Source organism: Carcharodon carcharias, chromosome 6 (genome assembly GCF_017639515.1).
Source record: "Carcharodon carcharias isolate sCarCar2 chromosome 6, sCarCar2.pri, whole genome shotgun sequence".
NCBI lineage: Eukaryota > Metazoa > Chordata > Chondrichthyes > Lamniformes > Lamnidae > Carcharodon > Carcharodon carcharias.
In genome coordinates this window covers 27,494,167-27,516,500 of record NC_054472.1, presented here as the reverse complement: position 1 = coordinate 27,516,500, position 22,334 = coordinate 27,494,167, and the positions used below count along the sequence as shown (strand labels likewise).

The window sequence follows — 22,334 nt, the reverse complement described above, 5'->3', positions numbered from 1 at the left end:
TGTGATTGCTGTTGTCGTTTCCGGTGCCTAGGCCGATGCCGGATGGTCCGTCTAGTTTCATTTCTTTTTTGTGACTTTGTAGCAGTTTCTTACAACTGAGTAGCTAGCTAGCCATTTCAGAGGACATTTAAGAGTCGACCACATTGCTATGGGTCTGGAGTCACATGTAGGCCAGACCAGGTAAGGATAGCAGATTTCCTTCCCGGAAGGACACTAGTGAACCAGATAGGTTTTTGCAACAATCAAATGGTTCATGGTCATCATTCGACTTTTAATTCCAGAGTTTTATTGAATTCAAATTCCACCAACTGCTGTGGCGGGATTCGAACCTGGGTCCCCAGTGCATTCCCTGGGCTACTAGTCCAGTGACAATGCCAGATGCTACCCCTTGTTTTGTGGGAGGTTGTGTGGTACACAAAGTTTATTCACCAAATGAGTAAAGAAGCATCTGTTTGCAGTAATGAGTGTAAATCATTCTATATCCAATTAAGATATGCAGAATTGGGCTCGCATGACCTACCTACCTTGTGTGTGTTTTACCAGTATAGGGAAGAACCTAAACTTTCCTCTGAGGATTCTTCTCCTCCACAAATGCCTATTGCTTTATACATAAATTAAAAGATTCAGTTATTCTCATACATGTGCATTGAAACAGAATGTGTTTCTATCTTTGGCCATCTGTAAACCAGAATAGAGACAATCCAGCTGAGGATAAACCACTGTGCAGCACAACCAAGTTCTGCAAGCTTAGACTTGAGCTTATACACAGCACTGCTCTTGTTGTGAATGCATTTCTTGGGCCATTTGTCCAAACTCTCAGTATGTTACGGTGGGGGGGGGGAAAGTGAAAAAGTAAATGTTACATTTTTTTTAATAGTTCTCTGAAAAGCAGCAATCGCACCTTAGTTCGCAATACCTGTGAGCTTCTACAAGATGTTATCATGCAGGATTTTCCAGCTGAGATCTTCCTTCAGCGCCCAAAGATCATACAGGTGAGAAACACATTGTCATATGTTGATCCTGTGTCTGGGATCCTCCTTAGTACTGTAAGAATGAACTATTTCCAATTTAACATTTAGGTTCTCTATTGATAGAAAAGCCAAAGCCATATTCAGACCTTGTTAAGTAAAATGTGATTGATCATAACAGCAGACCAGAGCTCTTGAATTGAAACTATATCATGACAGGTCGTGAAATTGAATTTCAGGCTGAGACCAGAGAGAATAACCATGAAAGTTGCCGGGTTGTCATAAAAATCCAATTGGTTCACTGTCCTTGAGGGAATGGGACGTCACCCCAACTGGCCGACGTGCAACTCCAGTCTCCGACTATGTTGTTGACTCTTCGTGTCCTCTGAAGTTCTGTAAATAAAAATAATTACTATAAAGGACGAAGGCATCCCGCTATCTTTAATTTATGGAAATTGAAGGATAAATGATAACGTGAGCTTATTGGTGCTGCTCACAACCTGAAGAAATATTTTTAAAAATCATTAATGTAGCAAGAAGGTACAGTTTGCTACTGATTAGAAATGAGATCCCTATGTTTTAAAGAATGTGCTCTGTTGATAATTGTAATTCATAGTGAATGAAAACTGTTACTGCTTCCTTGGAATTTAAAAGCTAATTATGTTGAGAAGAACCAGATGCTAAATTTCCTTGTCTACAGGATTTTGTTTTTTTTTAATCTTGAAGTAACTCAGAGCTTGTGGTTAATTCAACAAACAAAGGATAAGTATTAAACTGTCTCGCTTGGTATGATAGCATAAAGGTATAGTGTCACTTTGTATCTATGGAGAAAAACTGTCAAATTTAGTTCAAAGACAGCATAAAATATGCTTTGTTTTTCATGATTATCCTTTTCTGGTACATTGCATATTGCCATCTGTTATTTGCTTGAGCAAGACGCATCTGTAGGAAGGTAAAGGAAAGGGGAGATATATGAAGGTTAGCATTAAGTAGCTATCGTGAATCAAAATATTTTTCTTTTTAATAAAATCTCTTGGATTTGTTTTTGTTAAATTTGGAAGAGATTTGTCATTGCGTACAGTTAGGTGAGATAAGGAAGCTTAATATCATACCAAAATGAAACTTGTATGGAACTTAGGACAAAATTCAGGTGGAGTTGGGATAGGTCAGAAACCTGGCCCGTAATAAACAATTTCAGATCCCTTTAACTTTGAAGTTGGATCATACTTGGATGTTGCCCAGTTGTTGGCCTTACTTGACTACCCTACTTTTTAAAAAAATTTGTTTATGATGTGGGCTTTGCTGCAAGGCCAGGATTTATTGACCATCACTAATTGCTCTTCAAAAGTTGGTGGTGAGCCACCTTCTCAAACTGCTGCAGTCTATGTGCTGTAGGTACACCCACAGTGCTATTATGGAATTCCACAATTTTATCCTAGCAGTAATAAAGGAGCGGTGATATATTTCCAAATCAGGATGGTGTGTGACTTGGATGGAACTTGCAGACGTTGGTTTTCCCATATAGCTTGTCTTTATTCTTCTAGGTGGTAGAGGTCGTAGGTTTGGAAGGTATTGTTGAAGGAACCTTGACAAGTTGCTACAGTGCATCTTGTCGATGGTATAAAGCTATGGTGTGGCAGGAGGGAGTGAATGCTTGTTTAAGGTGGTGGATGGGGTGTCAAATCAAGTGGACTGCTTTGTTTTGGATGTGTCAAGCTTGAGTGTTGGGGCTGCACCCATACAGGCAAGTGAGGGTATTCCATCACACTCCTGAGTTTGCCTTGTAGGTGGTGGACAGGCTTTGGGGACATACACGTCACAAAATCCCCAGCCTTTGACTTACTCTTGTAACTGCAGTGTTTGTAGCTAGTCCAGTTAAATTTCTGGTCAGTTGTAACTTCTAGAATGTTGATGGTGAAGGATTCAGCATTGAGTAATGCTGCTTTGCTCAATGGGTAGGTTGCAATCATCAGCCCCATGCTAATTATTCATGTGTGAACCGTTCCTTGCTTACTCCAGAGCACTGAAGTCAATGGAGCACCTGTGCTATTACCCTTGGTTATAATTGGTTAAGACAGACAAGTGATGAATTGAGCCTTGGACCTTTCTGGTCTCCATGTTTCTGCTACTTGCCACATAAATTTGTTGACCCATTAGGGAGGTTCCTTGCTTTTCATTTAAGCATGATCATTAGTATTTGTAACTCTTTTTTTCATTTTTAGAACCTTCTTTTGTTGACAAAATTAGCATTTGGCAGAGATGGAACTCAGCATTTAGCACTGCAAGCTATAGGTTGCCTGACCCAACTGTCCACCTATTTACAAAGTAGACTGAACTTCCACAGGGATCCCAGCTTCTTTTCTGCAAAACAAGGTACGTGAACCACTTATTGGCCCCAATTTGTTCGCAGAGAGGGAGTGGGTAGGAGATGGAGTGACAGGGGAACACGGAAGAAAGGGTTGTCAGGAAATTCTACCAAATTTTATTTATAGGCTCTAATTTAAGTTTCTGAACTCCGTTTGCCCTATCTAGAATCTGGCTGGCTATTGAGTAGGAAGACTTGTGGCAACCAAGGTGCTGAGAAGAGGGGTGGGGTAGATTGAGGCACCCACTATCCCATTCCCCCCTCTTACTTGAAAGGTTGGTTGGGGTCAGAGAGACCTTGTGGGTGGTGTAAGTGCAATAGTTGAGGTATCGTGGGGTCCAATTGCAGGTAGGTTAACAAGTTTCCTTGACTGGGCCAGGGGAAACATTCTTGCTACTCCAGGCCTATAAACAGTGCTGAAAACACCAGGTGCTCCCTCTCCTGGGGTACCCACACAGATGTCAGCACCGAAGAGAGGCAGGCAGTCAGGCCAAATAATCCATGTGTCTGTATCTTATTCTACTCAAAGGACTATAAACAAATGAACTAATAGTCAAATTAACTAATTAACAGCCTCTTAAAGGGACACTGTAACAAAAAGACAAAAATTTAAAAGAAACTTAGCAAATGCAATTGAAATGTCATTTCTGGGGCTGATGATGCACTCTGGCCCTTGCGACACCCACCAATCACGCTAGGCCCCTCAAGCATACTAGTAGATGCGAAGTGCTTCCTACCCAGCCTTACCCCATACAGATGTAGCCACGAAGAATGACCCATGTGTCTCTATACTCTTGGATAAACAATAAACCGATAAAATAAACTAATTAACAATTAACAGGGGTGACAGCTCCTTAAAGGGGCAATATGTCCCGTTGTGTACATGAAAACCCAATTAATGTTCACCACCTGCATTCAATTAAACTCAATTCATTGACACTTAACAGATTCCCTCCTTTCTCTTTAAGTAAAAAATGGAATTAATATGTGCAGCCAAAATTTCAGAACAAATCAAATCAAAAAAGCTCCACAGTCTGCACAAAACATTACATTGCAAGATATTTCTCCTAGGATCCTTAACAATTTCTTTGTGCCAAGCATTTCTATTGTAAAATAATAAAACTGCTGATGACTTGTATCCACCCATTTAATTTTAATGATTTCCATTCTCTCCATTTATTTCAAGCCAGCAAGGCCAAGCCATAAACTTTTCCAACTCACTTTTCATGCAGTGTACATTATCTTGCAATGAGCGATTTTCTACATAACTTTCTACATATTATCTTCAATATGCCCCTTGTTTAGTATCTCACTTAGAGTATTTGACAAATAGAATCCCACATCCACTACCTCCACATAAGCCAGTGTTTCAGCAGCTAAAGTACTTTTAGCAACCCTTTTTATTTTGTTAGCTTCACAAGCTAAAGGAAAACTCGCATTTTCATTCATAAGAAATATTATGAAACCAACTGCGCCCAAATACCCATCAGGGCGATTAGCATGTGATTCATCGCTGAAAATGACTCACTTCACGTTCTTTCGTTCACCTAAGAATGGAAACTTAAGTTTTAATTTTAATTTTTTATATTTGCCCTTAAAACATTAACTTTAAGATGTTTCGTCTCTATTACTTAACTCCAACCCATCAAGATTAGCATCTGGTCTCATCTGAGTGCACAATTAGTTCAACCCAATTCAACTGTTTTAATCTGGAATCTAGTTGGTGAAGGATAATACTGGAGCCAGCCTTTACTTGGCCTTACATTCATTTACAGAATCAAACTTTACAAACATACACCTCCTAACTCAGGCTTTGCAATTGCTCAGTCTCTTACTTAGTTATAACATCACCTTGTGATGACCAAGCACATTTAACAGGATGGCAGTCACATTTTCTAAATAGGATTGTGGATTTAAAAAGTTATTCTAGACCTACTCTGCTTAATATCTAAACAAATATATTTAAAAGCTGCACAGACCTGACTCCTAGTGTTAATATTAATAACACATTTCTCAAATTCTACAGTACCACTCCACAAGAAACCATCAGCATCATGAAGATGCCTGAAAGTTTCCCTTGATACCAATAGCCCGTTGTGGGATCTGCTTTAAGGTTTTCAGAAAAACAAATCTCACTGAAAAATACCACACCCTGGAAGCATCATTCAAGCCATAGACACATCCCATAGTTTCCCTTCTGCATCTGCTGCCTCTTTGGATGGCTTCAGAAACACTTCTCTGAAAAGTATCGCCCTACAGAAATGAGGCTTTTATGTTGATTGATCAACACTCCCAATGAATGTGTGATCAAAAGAGTATAAAGGATTTTCAAGATTACTTTTCCAGCTATGGGAGAATGCATTCTGACACCTGTGTCACCCAATTCTTCAAAACCCCTAGCAACTAGCCTAGCTTTAGCCTTAAGTCCCACCTGCAAGGATACTTTCAGTACAAATCCAGATGGTTTCCCCCTTATTGGGTACTTCAGAATAGACTCCAAACTCTTTCCAACTAGCAAATTCCCCTTGTTTTGCTCTTATTAGTTTATCCTCAAGTTTACTGACAAACAGCACAACCTCATGGCAATGAGGCCTTCTGCTCCTATTGCAAGATTTAGTCTGTGGCCTTTATTTCATTGTGTAATCTACTCAAAGCTATGGCCTCTACTTTCACTTGCACATTCTATGTCATTGAAACTACTACTGAGATCTCCCTCGCACTGTTGGAGGTTCTTTCTCAGTATGCTTCCTATGGTATAGAGCCAAAAACTGCACGTAGTATTCTAACTATGGGTTTACTGAGGTGTAATTGAATTCTTCATCGCAATGCAACTTTTACATTTGCACCTTGTGCCAGAAACCCAGTATCCTATTAACTTTTGTAAAGGCCTTATCCACTTTAGGTGTTGCTTTTAAAGTCTTGCAAATCTGAATCCTCAAATTCATCTGTCCTTAAGCATCAAGCAGCTTTCCTCCAGTAACTTTATTTCAACAATATACCACTTTACATTTGCTTATTGAATTCCATGAGGCACATTTTTTTGTCCATTCCACTATTTACATTCGAAATAGGAGCAGAAGTAGGCCATTTGGCCCATCGAGCTTGCTCCGCCATTTAATAAGATCATGGCTGATCTGTTTGTATTTCAAGTTCTACATTCCCATCTACCCCTGTTCACCTTTGATTCCCTTGCCTAACAAGGATCTATCTACCGCGCCTTAAAAATATTCAGCAGCCCTACTTCTACCGCCTTCTGAGGCAGAGAATTCCAAAGTTGCACATCCTTCAGACACAAAAATTATCCTCATCTCTGTCCTATAAGGGTGACCCCTAATTTTAAAACTGTGCCCCCTAGTCCTGGACTCAACCACAAAAGGAAATATCCTTTCCACTTCCAGTTGGTCAAGACCATTCAGGACCTTATACACTTCAATCAAGTCACCCCTCACTCTCCTAAACTCCAGTGGAAATAAGCCCAATCTGTTCAACCTATCCTTATAATACAACCCGCTCATTCCAAGTATCTTGCTAGTAAACTTCCTCTGAACTACCTCCAACGCATTTACATCCTTCCTTAAAAAAAGGAGACCAAAACTGTGTGCAGTATTAGAGAAGCAGTCTCACCAATTCCCTGTATAACTGAAGCACAACATCCTTTTATGTTCAATTCCTCTTGTAATAAAGGATAGCAGTCCATTAGCCGCCTTGATTACGTGCTGCACCTGAATACTAACCTTTTGTACTCATGCACAAGAACACTTGGATCCCTCTGCACCTCGGGATTCTGCAGTCGTTCTCCTTTTAAGTAATACTCTACATTTTATTCTCCCTGCCAAAGTGAACAACTTCACATTTTCCCACACTTTACTCCATTTGCCAGATTTCTGCCCACTCACTCAACTTATCTGTATCCATCTGCAAACTCCCTATTTCTTCTTCCCAACATGCTGTCCTATCTATCTTTGTGTTGTCTGCAAATTTAGCTGCCGTGCCTTCACTCCCCTCATCTAAATCATTGATGTAAATTTTAAAAAGTTGAGCCCAGCACAGACCCCTGCGGTACTCCACTCATCACTTCCTGCCAATCAAGCAAAGACCCATTTATGCATACTCTGTTTTCTGCCAGCCAGCCAACCTTCTATTCAGGATAATATGTTACCCCCTACACCATGAGCTTTTATTTTCCACAGTAACCTTTGATGTGGCACCTTATCAAACGCTTTCTGGAAATCCAAGTACAGTACGTCCAAAGATTCCCCTCTGTCCATTGCACATGTTATTCCTTCAAAGAGCTTTAATAAATTGGTTGAACATGATTTCCCTTTCACGAAACCAACTGACTCTTCCTGATTACCTTGAGTTTCTTTAAGTGTCAAGTTATAACTTCCTTAATGATCGATTCTAACACCTTCCTCACGACAGATGTCAAGCTAACTGGCCTAAGATTTCCTGTTTTCTGCCTCCCTCCCTTCTTGAATAAAGGGTTATATTTGCTACTTTCCAGCCTGATGGAATCTTTCCAGAATCTAGGGAATGTTGAAAAATTTTTAAAGCCCTAGGATGAAGTCCTTCAGGCCCTAGAGACTTGTCAGTCCACAGCTCCATCAGTTTGCTCACTACTGCTTCCCTAGTGTTTGTAATTTCACCAAATTCCTCTTTCCCTTCCACCTCCCGATTTACAGCTATTACTGGAATGTTTTTTGAATTCCCTATGGTGAAAGCAGAAGCAAAATACTTGTTCATTTCATCTGCCATTTCCTTATTATCTACTATTAACTCCCTATTCTCACTCTCTAGAGGACCACCAGATATGTTACCTACCTTTTTTACTGTTTAAATACCTGTAGAAACTCTTGGCTATCCATTTTACATTTCTACCTATCTTCCTCTCATAGTCTAATTTATTTCTCCTGATTAACCTTTTAGTCATTTTCTGTTGTTCTTTATATTCGGAACAATCATCTGACTTGCCACTCATCTTTGCGCAGTTATATGGTTTTTCCTAACTACTTTAGTTAACCAGGGATGGTGAGTCCTCCCTTTAGACTTTTTCTTTATAGTAGGAATATACTTATTCTGAGTATTCTGAAATATCCCCTTAAATGCTTGCCACTGCTTCTCTATTGATTTATCCCCTAGCCTAGTATCCTGGTTCACTTCAGCTAGCTCAGCTTTCATGCCCACATAGTTGTCCTTATTTAAGTTTAAAGTACTGGCCCAACCTTCTCTCTTTCAAACTGTATGTAAATTCAATCATATTGTGGTTGTTATTGCCTAGGGATGCCTTTATTTTGAGGTCATTAATTAATCCTGTCACATTACACAATACCAAGCCTATTATAACCTGCTTCCTGGTTGGTTCCAGAAAGTGCTGCTCTAAGAAACTATCTCGAAAGCATTCTATGAGCTCGTCATCCAGGCTACTACTGCCAATTTGATTTTTTCAGGTTATATATTGATTAAAGTCACCCACAATTATTTGCGTCCCTTTATCACAAGCACTCAACATTTCTCCTTGTGTACATTGTGGTTACATTTAGGGGCCTATAGACCACTATTGTCCCACTAGTGACTTCTTTCCCTTACTTTTCCTCATCTCCACCCAAACCAATTCTACATCCTGATCTTCTGAACCAAGGTCATCTCTAACCATTGCACAAATGCCATCCTTAATCAATAGTGCTACCCCTTCACCTTTATCTAGCTTTCTATTCTTCTTGAAGGTCATATACCCCTCAATATTCAGGACCCAATCCTTGTCATCTTGCAGCCAGGTCTCCATAATGGCTACCTGATCATATTTACTTGAATCTTTGACATACCTCAACTTTCCACTTTTTATCCCTTGCACCCGCTATTTCATTTAAAAACCTCTCTGCTTCCCTAGTTATGTGGTTTGCAAGAACACTGGTCCCAGCCTGGTTCAGGTGTAGATCACCTCAATGGTTATAGCGCCCCCCCCACCCCCAACCACCACTTTCCCTAGTACTGGTGCCAGTGCTCGACAAAATGGAACCCACTTCTTCCACACTAGCCTTTCCGCCATATATTCATCTCTAATTTAAACCACCCTATTCCAATTTGCTAGCGGCTCAGGTAATAATCCAGAGATTATAACCTTTTGATGTTCTGCTTTTCAATTTAGTGCCCAGCTCCTCATACTTTCTATGCAGAACCTCTCTCCTGGTTCTACCTATGTCATTGGTACCTACATGGACCACAACACTAGGGTCCTCCCCCTCCCACTGCAAGTTCCTCTCCAGCCCTGAGCAGATGTCCCAAACCCTGGCACCGGGCAGGCAACACAGCCACCTAAACTCTTGCTCTTTGCTACAGAGAACATTGTCATTCACCCTCACTATACTGTACCCTTCCACCACCACTTTCCTTTTTGCTCCCCCCACTTAAGGCTTCCTGTACCGGAGTTCCATGGTCAATTTATTCATCCACCCAGTAGCCCCTGCTCTCTTCCAAGCAAGCAGAGAGCGTCTTAAACCTAATGGACAATTACAGAGGCTCACATTCCTGCAGTCTTGCCCCCTGGGTCCCCTTGCCTGTCTCTCACTCGCATTCACACCTTCCTGTCCCTGACCACTGATCAAATCAGAAGACCCTATCCTAAGTGGTATGACTGCCTCCGGGTGTAAAGCAGACAGCTAACTTTCCCCCTCCCTGAGGTGTCGCAGAGTCTGCAGCAAATCTGCAGCTCAGCCTCCAGGTCAATGCCTCTGAGCCGAATTTCCTTAAGCCACAAACATTTACTGCAGATGTGTTTGCCCTGGATCACAGATTTGATGGGCCACCTGGTCTTCATCTGTCTATCTTTCTTATGTTCTGTTTTTGCACAGTTACCTGACCCTCGTGTTTCTAAATTCTGGCCTATTCCAATTGATGTCCTTATTTTTGTACTTTTTTTTCTCAGTTTAAAACTATATCTAATCATATTATGTGCACTTCCCAAAGCACTCACTCTCAGTTAATTCATCTATCTCTCCTATTCCATTGCTCTTGACTAGTTTTAACAATGCCTGCCTCCTTTGTAAGCATACAGACATATTGCTTATTTCCTTAAATGCCTTCCCTGCCCCAACCAATGACTGAATAATTAAAATCTCCTAGCATGATAATCTTATTATTCCTACTTATCTTTATTTCTCCCCAGTATTAAGAGGTTTCAAGTGCAGCCCGCAAAACAAAACAGCCTACATTTTAACTCTGATCTTCTGACAGATTACTTTAACATCGGGGCCTTGAAAGATCTAGAGCGTACTTGAAGGACATTTGAATTTGCCTGCTGTGACTAAACTCTTGCAGCCAGTTCATTGACTTTCAACTGGATAACGGACCCTGGCTTAGGCAAGGCTGATGGTAGAGAAATTTGGCATTGAAGGGTATTGTGTGGGACAACAGGTAGAGCAAGGAAGTGCAAAACTGATTGTCTATCAGAAGAAATAATTAGGAGTAATAATTTAAGTTAGGGTTCTGCAGGATTGCAAATGGACATCTCAGAACATTCAACATTTAAGTAATCACTGAATTGAGAAAGGATTTGTTCTCGATTGACCCCTGATATAAACAACTTTTTTTTTTAAAAAAGCACGTGCATTTACACCAGTTCAAGCCTGTAACCCCTACACTAAGTTAGCATTTAAGAAGAATTAGAAATTGATTTTTTTTTTTAAATAATTTTTGTTTCTCTTTCTCATGGGTTTTCAGACTTAGTTTCCCAGAACTCTTCTGTGGCTTATTCCCAGGAAACAAGGGGGACAAACATTTCCCAAAATCCTTCTCCTAGAAGTACTAGCCCTAGACCATCTGTGATTGGACGAACTGTTCAGCGTCCCAGAGGGGATGGCCAAGATGGTGATGCAGCATCATCAAGGTAAATGAAATGTGGCTTGGGGATCATACTACCTATGACCACTTCTGTATCCTGGCGATTACTTCCATTTCAGTAGCTAACAAATGTAACTTGGTTCTGTTAATGTACAATGTCTATTTGCGTACTTGCACATTTTTCAGGTTTATGTTTATTTAGACTTCATTTTAATTGAATCACTCTTAATTTCACTTAGAATATTCTGATTGAAGTTTACCAATATGCCAATTTTTCTTTGAAAATAAAAGCTTCTGAGAATTGTAAACATTTACCGTTTTTTGAACATGGGAGCCCAGCAACTACAGACTAGTCAGTTTAATTTCGGTGGTGTGGAAACTTCTAGAAACAATAATTCTGGACAAAATTAATAGTCGCATGGGTAGATGTGGATTAATTAAGGAATGCCATCATGGATTTCTTAAGGGAAAATTGTGTTTAACTAACTTGCTTGAGTTGTTTTGAAGAGGTGGCACAGAGGTTTGATGAGGACAATGCTGTTCATGTGGTATACAGGGACTTCCAAAAAGCATTTGATATGGTGCTGCACAACAGACTTGAGCAAAGTTGTATAGCTCATGGAATAAAAGGGACAATAGCAACATGGATACGAAATTGACTGAGTGACAGGAAACAGTCATGCTTAACGGATGTTTTTCATGCTGAAGAGCTCCCCAGGGATCAGTGTTGCTGATATATATAATGACCTAGACCTTGGTGTACAGGGCACAATTTCAAAGTTTGCGGATGATACAAAATTTGGAAGCATTATGAACTGTGTGGAAGATAATAAAGGAATTTCAAAAGGAGATAGACAAATTGGTGTAATGGACGGACAGGTGGCAGGTGAAGTTCAATGTGCAGAAATGTGAAATGATTCATTTTGGTAGCAAGAACATGGAGAGACAATATAAAGGGGGCGCAGGAGCAAAGAGACTTGGGTGTAAATGTGTGTAAGTCATTGAAGGTGGCATGACAGCTTGAGAGAGTGGTTAATAAAACATAACAGTATCCTAGACTTTAATAAGGAGCATAGAGTGCAAGAACAAGGGGGTTATGTTGAATTTGTCTAAGACATTAGTTTGGCCTCAGCTGGAATATCGCACCCAGTTCTTGGTGCTGCACTTTAAGAAGGATGTGAAGGCATTGGAGAGAGTGCAGAAAAGATTCACAAGAATGGCTCCAGGGATTGGGAACTTCAGTTATGAGGATAGATTGGAGACGTTGGGACTGTTTTCTTTGGAGCAAAGAAGGCTGAGAGGAAATTTGATGGAAATATTCAAAATTGAGGAGTCTGGACAGAGTAGATAGGGAGAAACTGTCTCCACAAGTGAAAGGATCAAGAGCAAGAGAGCACAGATTTAAAGTAATTAGCAAAAGAAGAAAAAGCGATATGAGAAAAGCGTTCTCACGCAGCGAGTGGTTAGGGTCTGGAATGCACTGCCTGAGCGTGTGGTGGAGGCAAGTTCAAATGAAGCATTCAAAAGAGCACTAGACTGATATCTGTAGGGTTATGGGAGAATGGCAATAAGTAAATTGCTTATTTGGAGAGTCAGATCAGACACAATAGAGAATACAGAGACCTGAAGAAGAGTAATAACGAATTGTTAACTCTGTCTTTCTCTCCACAGATGCTGGCAGACCTGCTGAGTTTTTCCTGAATTTTTTTTTGTTCCATTTTTGCTCTTGGGTGTGGAATAATGTGCTGCATATATCCATTATATTATTTTTTTTTACATTTCCAGCGCTGCTTTCTTTCTTTTATCTTCCCTGTTTGGAGGAGTGTCAAGATTGAGTTTACCCATTGCTAAGTTTGAGGTTTGCTTTTGTTAATGAGCTATGTTCTTCACTGAGGTAAATCCTATGCTGTTCCTTTATGAAAATTAAAGTTTGGCATTTTGTAGTATTCAAACAATAAGGCAATGTTTTATCACTCATTTCCTGCGATGACAAAGAAATGATGGAAAGGCTGTACATATTCTACGAAGTGCAAAGGAAATTCATTACAGAAAGTTTTGCAATCTTGAGTCAATCTCAATTGATTTATGAGCTTGTAGGAATAGAAAAACTTCTTTAAATGCTTGAGTGAGCATTAGAAAAGTAGAATCGTTCAACTCACCAGTTTGCTCTGCAATCCAGATCTAAGTGACAGCTTAGCTAAATTGGTAGACGGCTGTAGATTGAAGCTGTATGCCAGGACGTGAACCCTGAAACAAGGTTGACACAGCAGTGCAGGACTGAAAGAGTGGATTGATCTATAAATTGTGAGATGAATGTTTATCTCCAGTTTTTCTTTTTTTTAAAAAAAAGGAAAATGAGATACTAAATTAAGCATTAACAGAGATTAAGTGTGAATCTAGAGAGACTTATTTGTGCTGCGGTAATCCCATCTGCAGTTTTGTCACCTAATTGTAAGGTATATTTTTGTCCCAGACAGGAAAGAGTGATTTAGGAAATTTGGCAACTAATTTGCACACTCAAAGGTTCCACAATCAGGAATTTAAATTATGTGGAAAGGTTAAGAAAGATGGACTTTATTTTTGAAAAGGAAGAGGCCATGTGATGATCTAATTAAGTTTTCAAGATTATAAAATGAATGTATGAAATTGATCCAGGCAAATTCTCATTCTGGGTTAAAATGCCAGAGTATGCTAATCTAAAGATTAGAAAGTTAAGGGTGAGAAGGGAAATTGGGAGGAATTTTTTTTTGCCCAAAGGTGTGCGACGTTGTTATGGAGATTGGCAGCATCGGCAGAGAAGAACAAAGTTGATGTTTCGAGTCCTCATGACCCTTCAACAGAACAGTTCTGTTGAAAGGTCATGAGGACTCGAAACGTCAACTTTGTTCTTCTCTGCCGACGATGCCAGACCTGCTGAGTTTTTCCAGATATTTCTGTTTTTGTTTTGGATTTCCAGCATCCGCAGTTTTTTGTTTTTATTTAATATTGTTATGGAGATTATTCGTTGCCCATGGTTAAGAGAGGAAGTGGGCCGGACAAGCTGTAATTCAAGCCAAATTATGCCAATATTCTACCTTTTATCCAGAATTCTGTTGGTTGCTACCTGTCAGTGTTTGCCAGAACACCCCCACATTGGGGATTGGACAATGCAATGATCTTTCAGCTCTCTAAAGTAGCCTAGACTGAGTGGATGAAAGTTTCCTGAATGTGGACACAGACCCGCAATACAAAGCTCACTCTAATTGGCAGTCCCTATCTATCTAACAGGTCACAGTTTGGCTGGTGTCGATGTAGACAAATGTTACCTAATTGATCCAGGGGATGGAACTTTGTAAAGAAGGAAGGAAAGACTTACATTTATATACATCGTTCACAAGCTCAGGGCTTCTTGAAGAACTTTACAACCAATGAAGTACTTTCGAAGTATAGTTACTTGTGGTTTAGGAAAATTGGCAACTAATTTGCACACACAAAGGTTCCACAAGCAGCAATGTGATGATCACCAGGTTTTTGTGATGTTGGTGGAGAAGTAAATATTTACTTGAACAGTGGGGAGAACTTGCCTGTTTTACTTTTAAATAGTGCCACTGAATCTTTTCTGTCCACTTGAGAGTGCTGACCGAGTCTTGATTTAGCATCTCTTCCAAAAGACAGGACTTGTGACAGTGCGGCACTCACTTCAGTACAGTGCTGAGAATCGGACAAGATTGTGCTCTCAATTCCCTGGAGTGGAACTTGAACCCACAACCATCTGAGTCACAGCTGATACCTCCACTTGCCTAGAATTTCTTGACTAGGCACTTGGTTCATGAAAATGCTCTTTCATGAATGTTCATCACCTTGGCAAGTATAAAAATTCACTAAGTAACCTTTTCCTTTGCAAGCCTGCTCTAATGAACAACCTGCTTCAAAATCCATGGCCATAGTGGTAGGTCTACTCCAAGGGCATCTCTGAGATGGAACAATACCAAGATTAACACATGGCATCTCATAATTGCCAATTATGGTATTAGCCTATCAACTTCAAAGGCATAGCACCTTAAGATTATGTTTGGCACGTTCTTAATACTTATATTTATCTGTGACATTTGTGATAAAGGGGTTCGAAAACATATAGATATGGTTCTTAAATGGGTTCTTAAAATGGTTCTTTACTGTTTGATGGATCCTTCTAGATGTATGCTAATTCTTTTTTATTCCTTCACAAGCTGGGCTACCCTTCTTATGTCTGGGAAATAAAGGGGTGGAAGTTCAAAAATAAGATTTAAAAGAGATTTTTTTGAAGTAACAAGCTGAGATATTGTCCCTACGGTCATATGAACTGAATGTGATAGGTATTAAAGCTGAAAATCAGACCACAAATGTTTCTATGAAGTAATTTATTTGCAGTATATCTTGTATCCAAAAGATTTCATTCAACAATTAATTTCATTACCTTTTTTCACACACTAATTTTAATTCACAATCTTAATCCCACAAATACATAAATCCACACAAATTAAACTCAAAGATTTTGACAAAAAATATTTATTTTTACAATCAATTTACTTTAATTTGTTTGACTTGACTCTAGTTTAATTAACAAATTATTTTACAAATTTTACTATATGATTTTGATTCATATCCCCTACCTCCTCAGTGTCACACTCGAAGTTCTTAGGATGAAAATCTACATCTACATTTACTTCTTCAATGCTTGTCAATACTCTGAATATTTCATCATCAGTATCAAAGGCATTATCTCTATATCATTCTACATTTTCAGTGTCGCTGTCTGTATTTCCAGTGTATGTTGAAACATTAAATATTTCATCATAGACCACATTAGAAGTCTGCCCTCCTTAAGCCAAAATAAATTCAGTTGTTACATTTTTGATGTTTTCCAAGAAGTGTTTTGATTTTGTTGTTGCTCCCATAAGGAGAACATTCACTGGGTCAGGTGGCTCACTTAACAGTGGCAATCTACCATTTGGGCAACACATTGAAGGTGGCTCTTTTCTCCACTTTTTTTCACCACAATATTCACATACCTCTGATCTACCACCTATATCATATTCTGGGTCTGACTCATAATTATATGATGAGGATCATGGATGAAAGCTTCTTTTAGGAGCCTTGATCACTTACTTACAATACTGGTTGCTCTTGCATTCTGTTGCTCTCTCAACTTCTTGCTTTAGCCTTTTCACTTTCCTTTTCTCTCATTGCTGCTTATTGCTTTCTGCCAACTTTTTGCCCTGTCCTCTTCATCTTCCCTGGCTCTGTGTGCCATCTGTTGCTTGCCTTTACCAAGTAATAACACGTAGTGTCTCAGAACATGACCTACATGTAACAAATAAAATGAGAAAATAAACAAATGAAATATGAAAGAAAGTGTGATGGAATACTCTCCCTTGCCTGGATGAGTGTAGCTCCAACAACACTCGTGAAGCTCAACACCATTCGGGACAAAACAGCCCACGTGATCAGCACCCCATCCACCACTTTAAACATTCCCTCCCTGCACCACCAGTGCACAGTGGCAGCAGTATGTACCATCTACAGGATGTGCTGCAGCAACTCACTAAGCCATTCATTCATTTAATTGCCTCATAGATAATTATTCAAGTAAGTGCTGAAACCTGTGTTAACTACTTTCTCTTAAAGGTATTAAGAGTCAGTGGTGAGGATGAAACTTTCACCAGAAGCTACTCTATTACCAGGTACAGTGGGTGTGGTGGTTATGTGGCTAGACTAGTAATCCAGAGGCCTAGACTAATGATCCGGTGACATGAGTTTAAACATGATTCTAAGCATCACCTCTTCACATTCAATGGCATTACCTGTGCTGAATCTTCCACCACCAATATCCGGGAGGGTGGGGATGTGGTGGTGGCCACAAAACCAGAAACTTAACTGGACCAACTACACAAATACTGCAGCTAGAAGAGCAGGTCAGACGCTGAGTATTCTGAATAACCCACCTCCTTGCTCCCAAATCCTTTGCAGCATCGACAAGGCACAAGTCAGGAATGTGATGGAATAAACTCTACTTGTCTGGTTGACAAGTTCCAACAATTATCAAGAAACTTGACACTATCCAGGACTTAGAAGCAGGAGAAGAGGGGGGCAAGAACAAAAGAGGAAGAAGGGCTGTGGTAGGACAGAAGGAAGGAAATAGTAAATGACAAAAAGGCTGATTGTACAAAGTAAGAGGAGGTGGTAATGTAACAAGGAAACAAAAGATAGATCAGGAGGTGTTGGAAATGGGAGTAGCAGAATCATTACCAGCAGCTGCTGTCTGAAAAAATGATGCCAAGATTTGAAATTGTTGAACTGGATGTTGAGTCTGAAAGGCCGTAAAGTGCTTAATTGAAAGAAGCAGTGCTTCTTTGGCGCAGGACATGAAGCCGAGGTCAAAGTGGGAATGGGCCAACTGGGGACTTAGGGCCACCCTTGCAAAGCAGTCACCCAAGCTATGTCTGGTCTCCCCAATGTAGAGGAGGCAGCATCATGAGCAGCAAAATACAGTATATTATACTGAAAGTACAAGAAAATTGTTGTTTCACCCAGGAAATATGTTTGGGCTTTGGATGGTATGAAGGGAGAAGGATTGCATTTACTGTGCTTTGAATGTGCCTTGGAAAGGTGAGAAAGCATTATGGGTGATTGAGGAATGGACCAGGATGTCGCAGAGGGAAACGTGCTTTCAGAATACTAAAAGGGGGTGGGGGAGATGTGTTTGGTGGTAGCATTATGCTGGAGGTGGCAAAAATTACACAGGTGGTTTGTTGACTGTGGAGGCTGGTGAGTTGAAAGGTGAGCACAAAGACATCCATATTATGGTTCTGGGATGGAGGGGAAAGGTTGAGAGTAGAAGTGCAGTAAATGGAACAAGGGCCCTGTCAACCACAGTGGAAGGGAATTCTTGGTTGTGAAAAATGGAAGGCACGTTGGAATCATTGGTATGGAAAGTAACATTGTCAGAATGGATGTGATGGAGAAGCTGAGAGAATTGAATAGAATCCTTACAGAAACGGCATGAGGGGAAGTGTAGTCAAAGTTGCTGTGGGAATCGAGTTGGGAATGGATTGAATGTATTTATCATGGATACAGCTAGGTAATTCAGCAAATAATTAAGATCAAAATTTTGGAGCAAGCCAAATTGCCATCTGCAAAGCTTTGAAGCATCTGTTTTAAAAACAAAATTACATAAAATTAAAAGATGGCTTATTAATCTAGGGATTATGTTCATTTTGCTGACATTGGCCTTCCATTCCCCATTCGGAGATTAAGGATAATTTCCATTTGTTTAAAGATCCATCAATGTCTTTTGTTCAGTTGGGAAGAGGTTGCTGGCAACTGCTTTGTGCTGAAAATCTGCAACCTTTTGTATTTAATTTTTTATGATCATGAAATGTATGCTGCTGTTAAATTGCCGAAAAGTGGTACTTAGAAACTGATTTTTCCTACTTTGCTTTGTATCAGGATAACAGCCCTTAGTGATAAATTGTCTGAGAGTAAATGAGGGATGGAATTGGATTTGCCATCATAGCACTTTATTTCTGTGCTACTCAGTCCTTCCTGTCAATCATGATGTCATCAGTACACTTTTAGTTTGTGAACCAACATCCATTTAAAGCATTGAAGAAATTGAATCAAGCCACACGTTTCAGATATATGATGTCTCCGGACTCAAAAAAAGCTTTTCTCTTGGCCGTTGTATTGAACCACTTGGCTTGAAAGATTTTTACTTGCTGGTTATGTGTACTGTGTAGTAAAACTACTTTCCGACTAATGTTGATCAGCTGCCATCACAGGAGCAGGGCCATGTTGAAAATTCCTATTTTGGAGGAAATGCCACATTCTTTTTCCTAATAAACACAAAGTGGCAGATTTCAGGTAATGACTGTGTTTAATGGGAAATCTAACAAAAACTAACAGTGTAATATGCTGCTAAATCCTAATGCACATGATTACTTCTAATTACATTATTGATTTCCAAGAGTAATTACAAAAGCAAAGTAAACCCAATCTTTCTTTCCCTCTTTTATTTCTCTTTCTGCACCTAATTTGACATTGAGTTCACCCCCTTTAATTTACCTTCCTTCTCTTGTGTTTTTTCCAATTCTTAAATCTCTTAAGGATCTACTTTTGCTTGCTTTGCTCACTGGAGTCCCAGATGCCTAATTTCCCTTGCTTCGTTGTTACCCATATGGACTTTCAGGTACTTTGTTGGCAAAATTATTTGAGTTGAAGGGTGCAAGAACGATTTTAACCAGTGGGAAAAGCCATTATATGTTTCTTATAGAAAACTAAAACTAGTTTTGATTTACTTGCTGGTTAAAATGCTTCAGTTTGGAGAAGTCACTCCAGTTATGCTGTAGTTTTTTTGTGATGTAGGATTTGAGTTGCAGAAACGCAAAAAATTATAATATATCTTTTAGCTGGTGATTATTTTTGCTGTTCTCAGAAGATCTTATCTTGGATATTACTCAGATTAGTCCTTTTGATAAAGTTTGCACCTGTGATCACGTGAATTACAGACCCTTGGAGCCAATCCACCTGATGTGTGATGCATCTTGCCACATAAAAATTACTAAGGTTTTTGTGCTAGCCAACACTTGCATAATGCCAAGAGCTGGAGTCCAATAAGAGGTCAAAAAATATAGCCTGATATGCCATTGGTGCTTTATAGCCTGATCTTTTTCTTTCTGCTGAAGAAATGAAAGCATGAGTTGTATGTTTTAAAGATTTTGGTTCCCTAAATGCTCTTTCTATTCTAGTGGAAGCAGTTCCCAAGGGTTTCCTAACTCTGGAAGTCCGATGTCTAACCATTCTGTAGTTGACTTGGCCCACTTGGAGTTGCCTGAGATGGAGAGTGAGGATTCCTTGGAGCTTCAGTTCCAGCAACTTAGTCTCCCACAATTCTGTGTGGTTGTCCTAGAACATGCAGTGCCAATGCTCAGAACAGGTAACCAGCCTTGTGGAAACACTTTTTTCTTAGTAACATTTTAAGTTTTATTCTTTTGTTACGTAACCCAAGTTAAAAGGGAGGGACACATGTTCACATTTTTAATGCGGGATTAGGGAGGTAGAGGTCAACTAAGAAATTACCTCAGTATACTGTTTCCAAAAATGTGTAGGAACGACTTGGTATCATAGTGCTGAGCAAGTGAGACAGGAAGTGCTTGGTCAGTGATGTTCGCTGATGACATTGAGCTATGTGGCCAGGATGATGGAAACATGACTGAATATCTGGAGAACTGGAGTAAAGCCCTGGAAGACAGGGATATGAAGATCAGTCGACCAAAGATCCATTTATGGACTGTTTGAACCTAGGGAAGAGGATCAGAATGAAGGTGTAAAGATTATTGATCCAGAAGTTAAATTCAGCTGAGAATTGATGACTTTTCCCTGTAAACAATTATAATCTCCTATGGATCATCTAAATGTGAATAGCACACTGGTAGAATGAGAGGTAGCCCTCTGAGGTTAAAGTTGAGGTGTATTGTTGAGATGGTATAGCAATTGATTTTTGCATTTGGCCTTGTTACAATGAATTTCAAATGAGATTTGGCACCATTGAATGGGGTCTATATTACATACCGCAGGACTTGGAGAAAGTGAGTAGTTTCAAGTACCTGGGGTCAGAGGTAACAGAAGATTGAAGTATGGGAATGGAAATTAAGCAATAGATTAGCTCTGGTTGGTGTAATTGGAAGAAGTGCACTGGAGTGCTGTGTGATAGAAAAGTATCACTGAAACTGAAAGGAAGAATCTACAGGATGGTTATGAAACTGGCCTTGTTGTTATGTAGTGCAGAAACCTGCGCAACATCAAGAAAAGAGGATCAGGACTGAATAGTAATGAGATGTGTTTGCTGAGATGGCTGTGTGGAGTAGAGAGAGGGTGAAATCAGGACCAGAACATCAGGGGGTCTGTGAGGATTGGGAGCGTCGAAGAAAGTAGCCGAAAAGAGATTGCAACGGCATGGTCATTGCTGAGCGAGGGAGAGAGAGAGAGAGAGAGAGGAAATATGATGAGGCGAGTTAAAGTGATGGGATTGCCAGGAAGTAGAAGAGGAAGACCCAACACCAGATGGATAGATGTGATGGTGAGATGCTTAAATGCAACCGGATTGGATGAAGACTAACAGGGTGACTAACAGGAAGAGATTTAGAAGAGTGATCAACCAGCGTCGTGGTAACCCCAAGAAAAATGGAAGAAGATGAAAGAAGAGGTTGGTGGAACAACATTGTTTGATCCTGAAATTAAATTCAGCTGAGAATCAACAACTTTTCCCTGTTGACAATTATAATCTCACGTTGGCCATCTAAATCTGAAAAAGCACACTGGCGGAATGGTAGGCACTCCTCTTAGGTTTGGGTTGAGATATGTTGTTGGGATGATATAGTAGTTGATTTTTGCATTTGGTCTTGTTATAATGACCTTGGGATGGCAATTTAGTACTGCTGAATGTGATCTCTATTACCTACCGCAAACTTACATTTGTGACCTAGATGGCACAAAAAAATTAAATTGCATAAGCGATGCCAATGACTTGGTATTTTATAATGAAAGCCAGGACCGATTAAAAGGAGAATGAGATCCATAATTAGATTTTTTTTCCCAGTGATTCATTATGAAAATGGATCTATTACTGTCTTTTATCCTGTTTTTTATCCATTACTTTTATTTGATAATTGATATTGTGGTGTTGCACACAGGTAATCTGGAGTACACTTGTGACCATTAGCTGTTAATGTGGCCAGTCCCTTCAGGATCATCGCTCACTGTGGGGAAATACACTAAATAGGGCATGGCTGATGTCAATTAAAGGCTAATTTGCCACTAATTCTATCTAGATTAGCATCTACTTTGATCCTCTTGTTGGAAGGAGCCTAATTTTGAGGAAGTGACCGTTTTTTCCTCCCTGTTTTTTATACTTTAGATTGTTCTTTAAAGGGAAAAAGGAATTATGTGTTTTCTCCACATGCTGTCGTTGAATATTGATGAGCAATGAACTTTATGTAAATGTATGTTGACAATTGTACTGAAAGATTAATTCATTGATTACAAAATAAAGGTGAAACATGAGATAAGAGTTCACTGCCAGGAAATACCATTACCAAAAATAATTTCTAATATGGGGAAAGGGTTAGCAAAGTTTGGGTTTTTGTATT

General features: G+C 39.6%; 1 protein-coding gene across 2 annotated transcripts in view; it reads left to right on the top strand.

Annotated features, from left to right (window-relative positions):
- Positions 1 to 22,334, top strand: part of rttn (rotatin) — a 218,535-nt gene that overhangs the window by 30,825 nt on the left and 165,376 nt on the right. For both annotated transcript variants that reach the window (XM_041190273.1, XM_041190274.1), the window contains 4 exons: positions 878 to 992; positions 3,191 to 3,341; positions 11,050 to 11,215; positions 19,935 to 20,122. In XM_041190273.1, the coding sequence (XP_041046207.1) occupies positions 878 to 992; positions 3,191 to 3,341; positions 11,050 to 11,215; positions 19,935 to 20,122 (620 nt within the window). The remainder of the gene's footprint in view (positions 1 to 877; positions 993 to 3,190; positions 3,342 to 11,049; positions 11,216 to 19,934; positions 20,123 to 22,334) is intronic.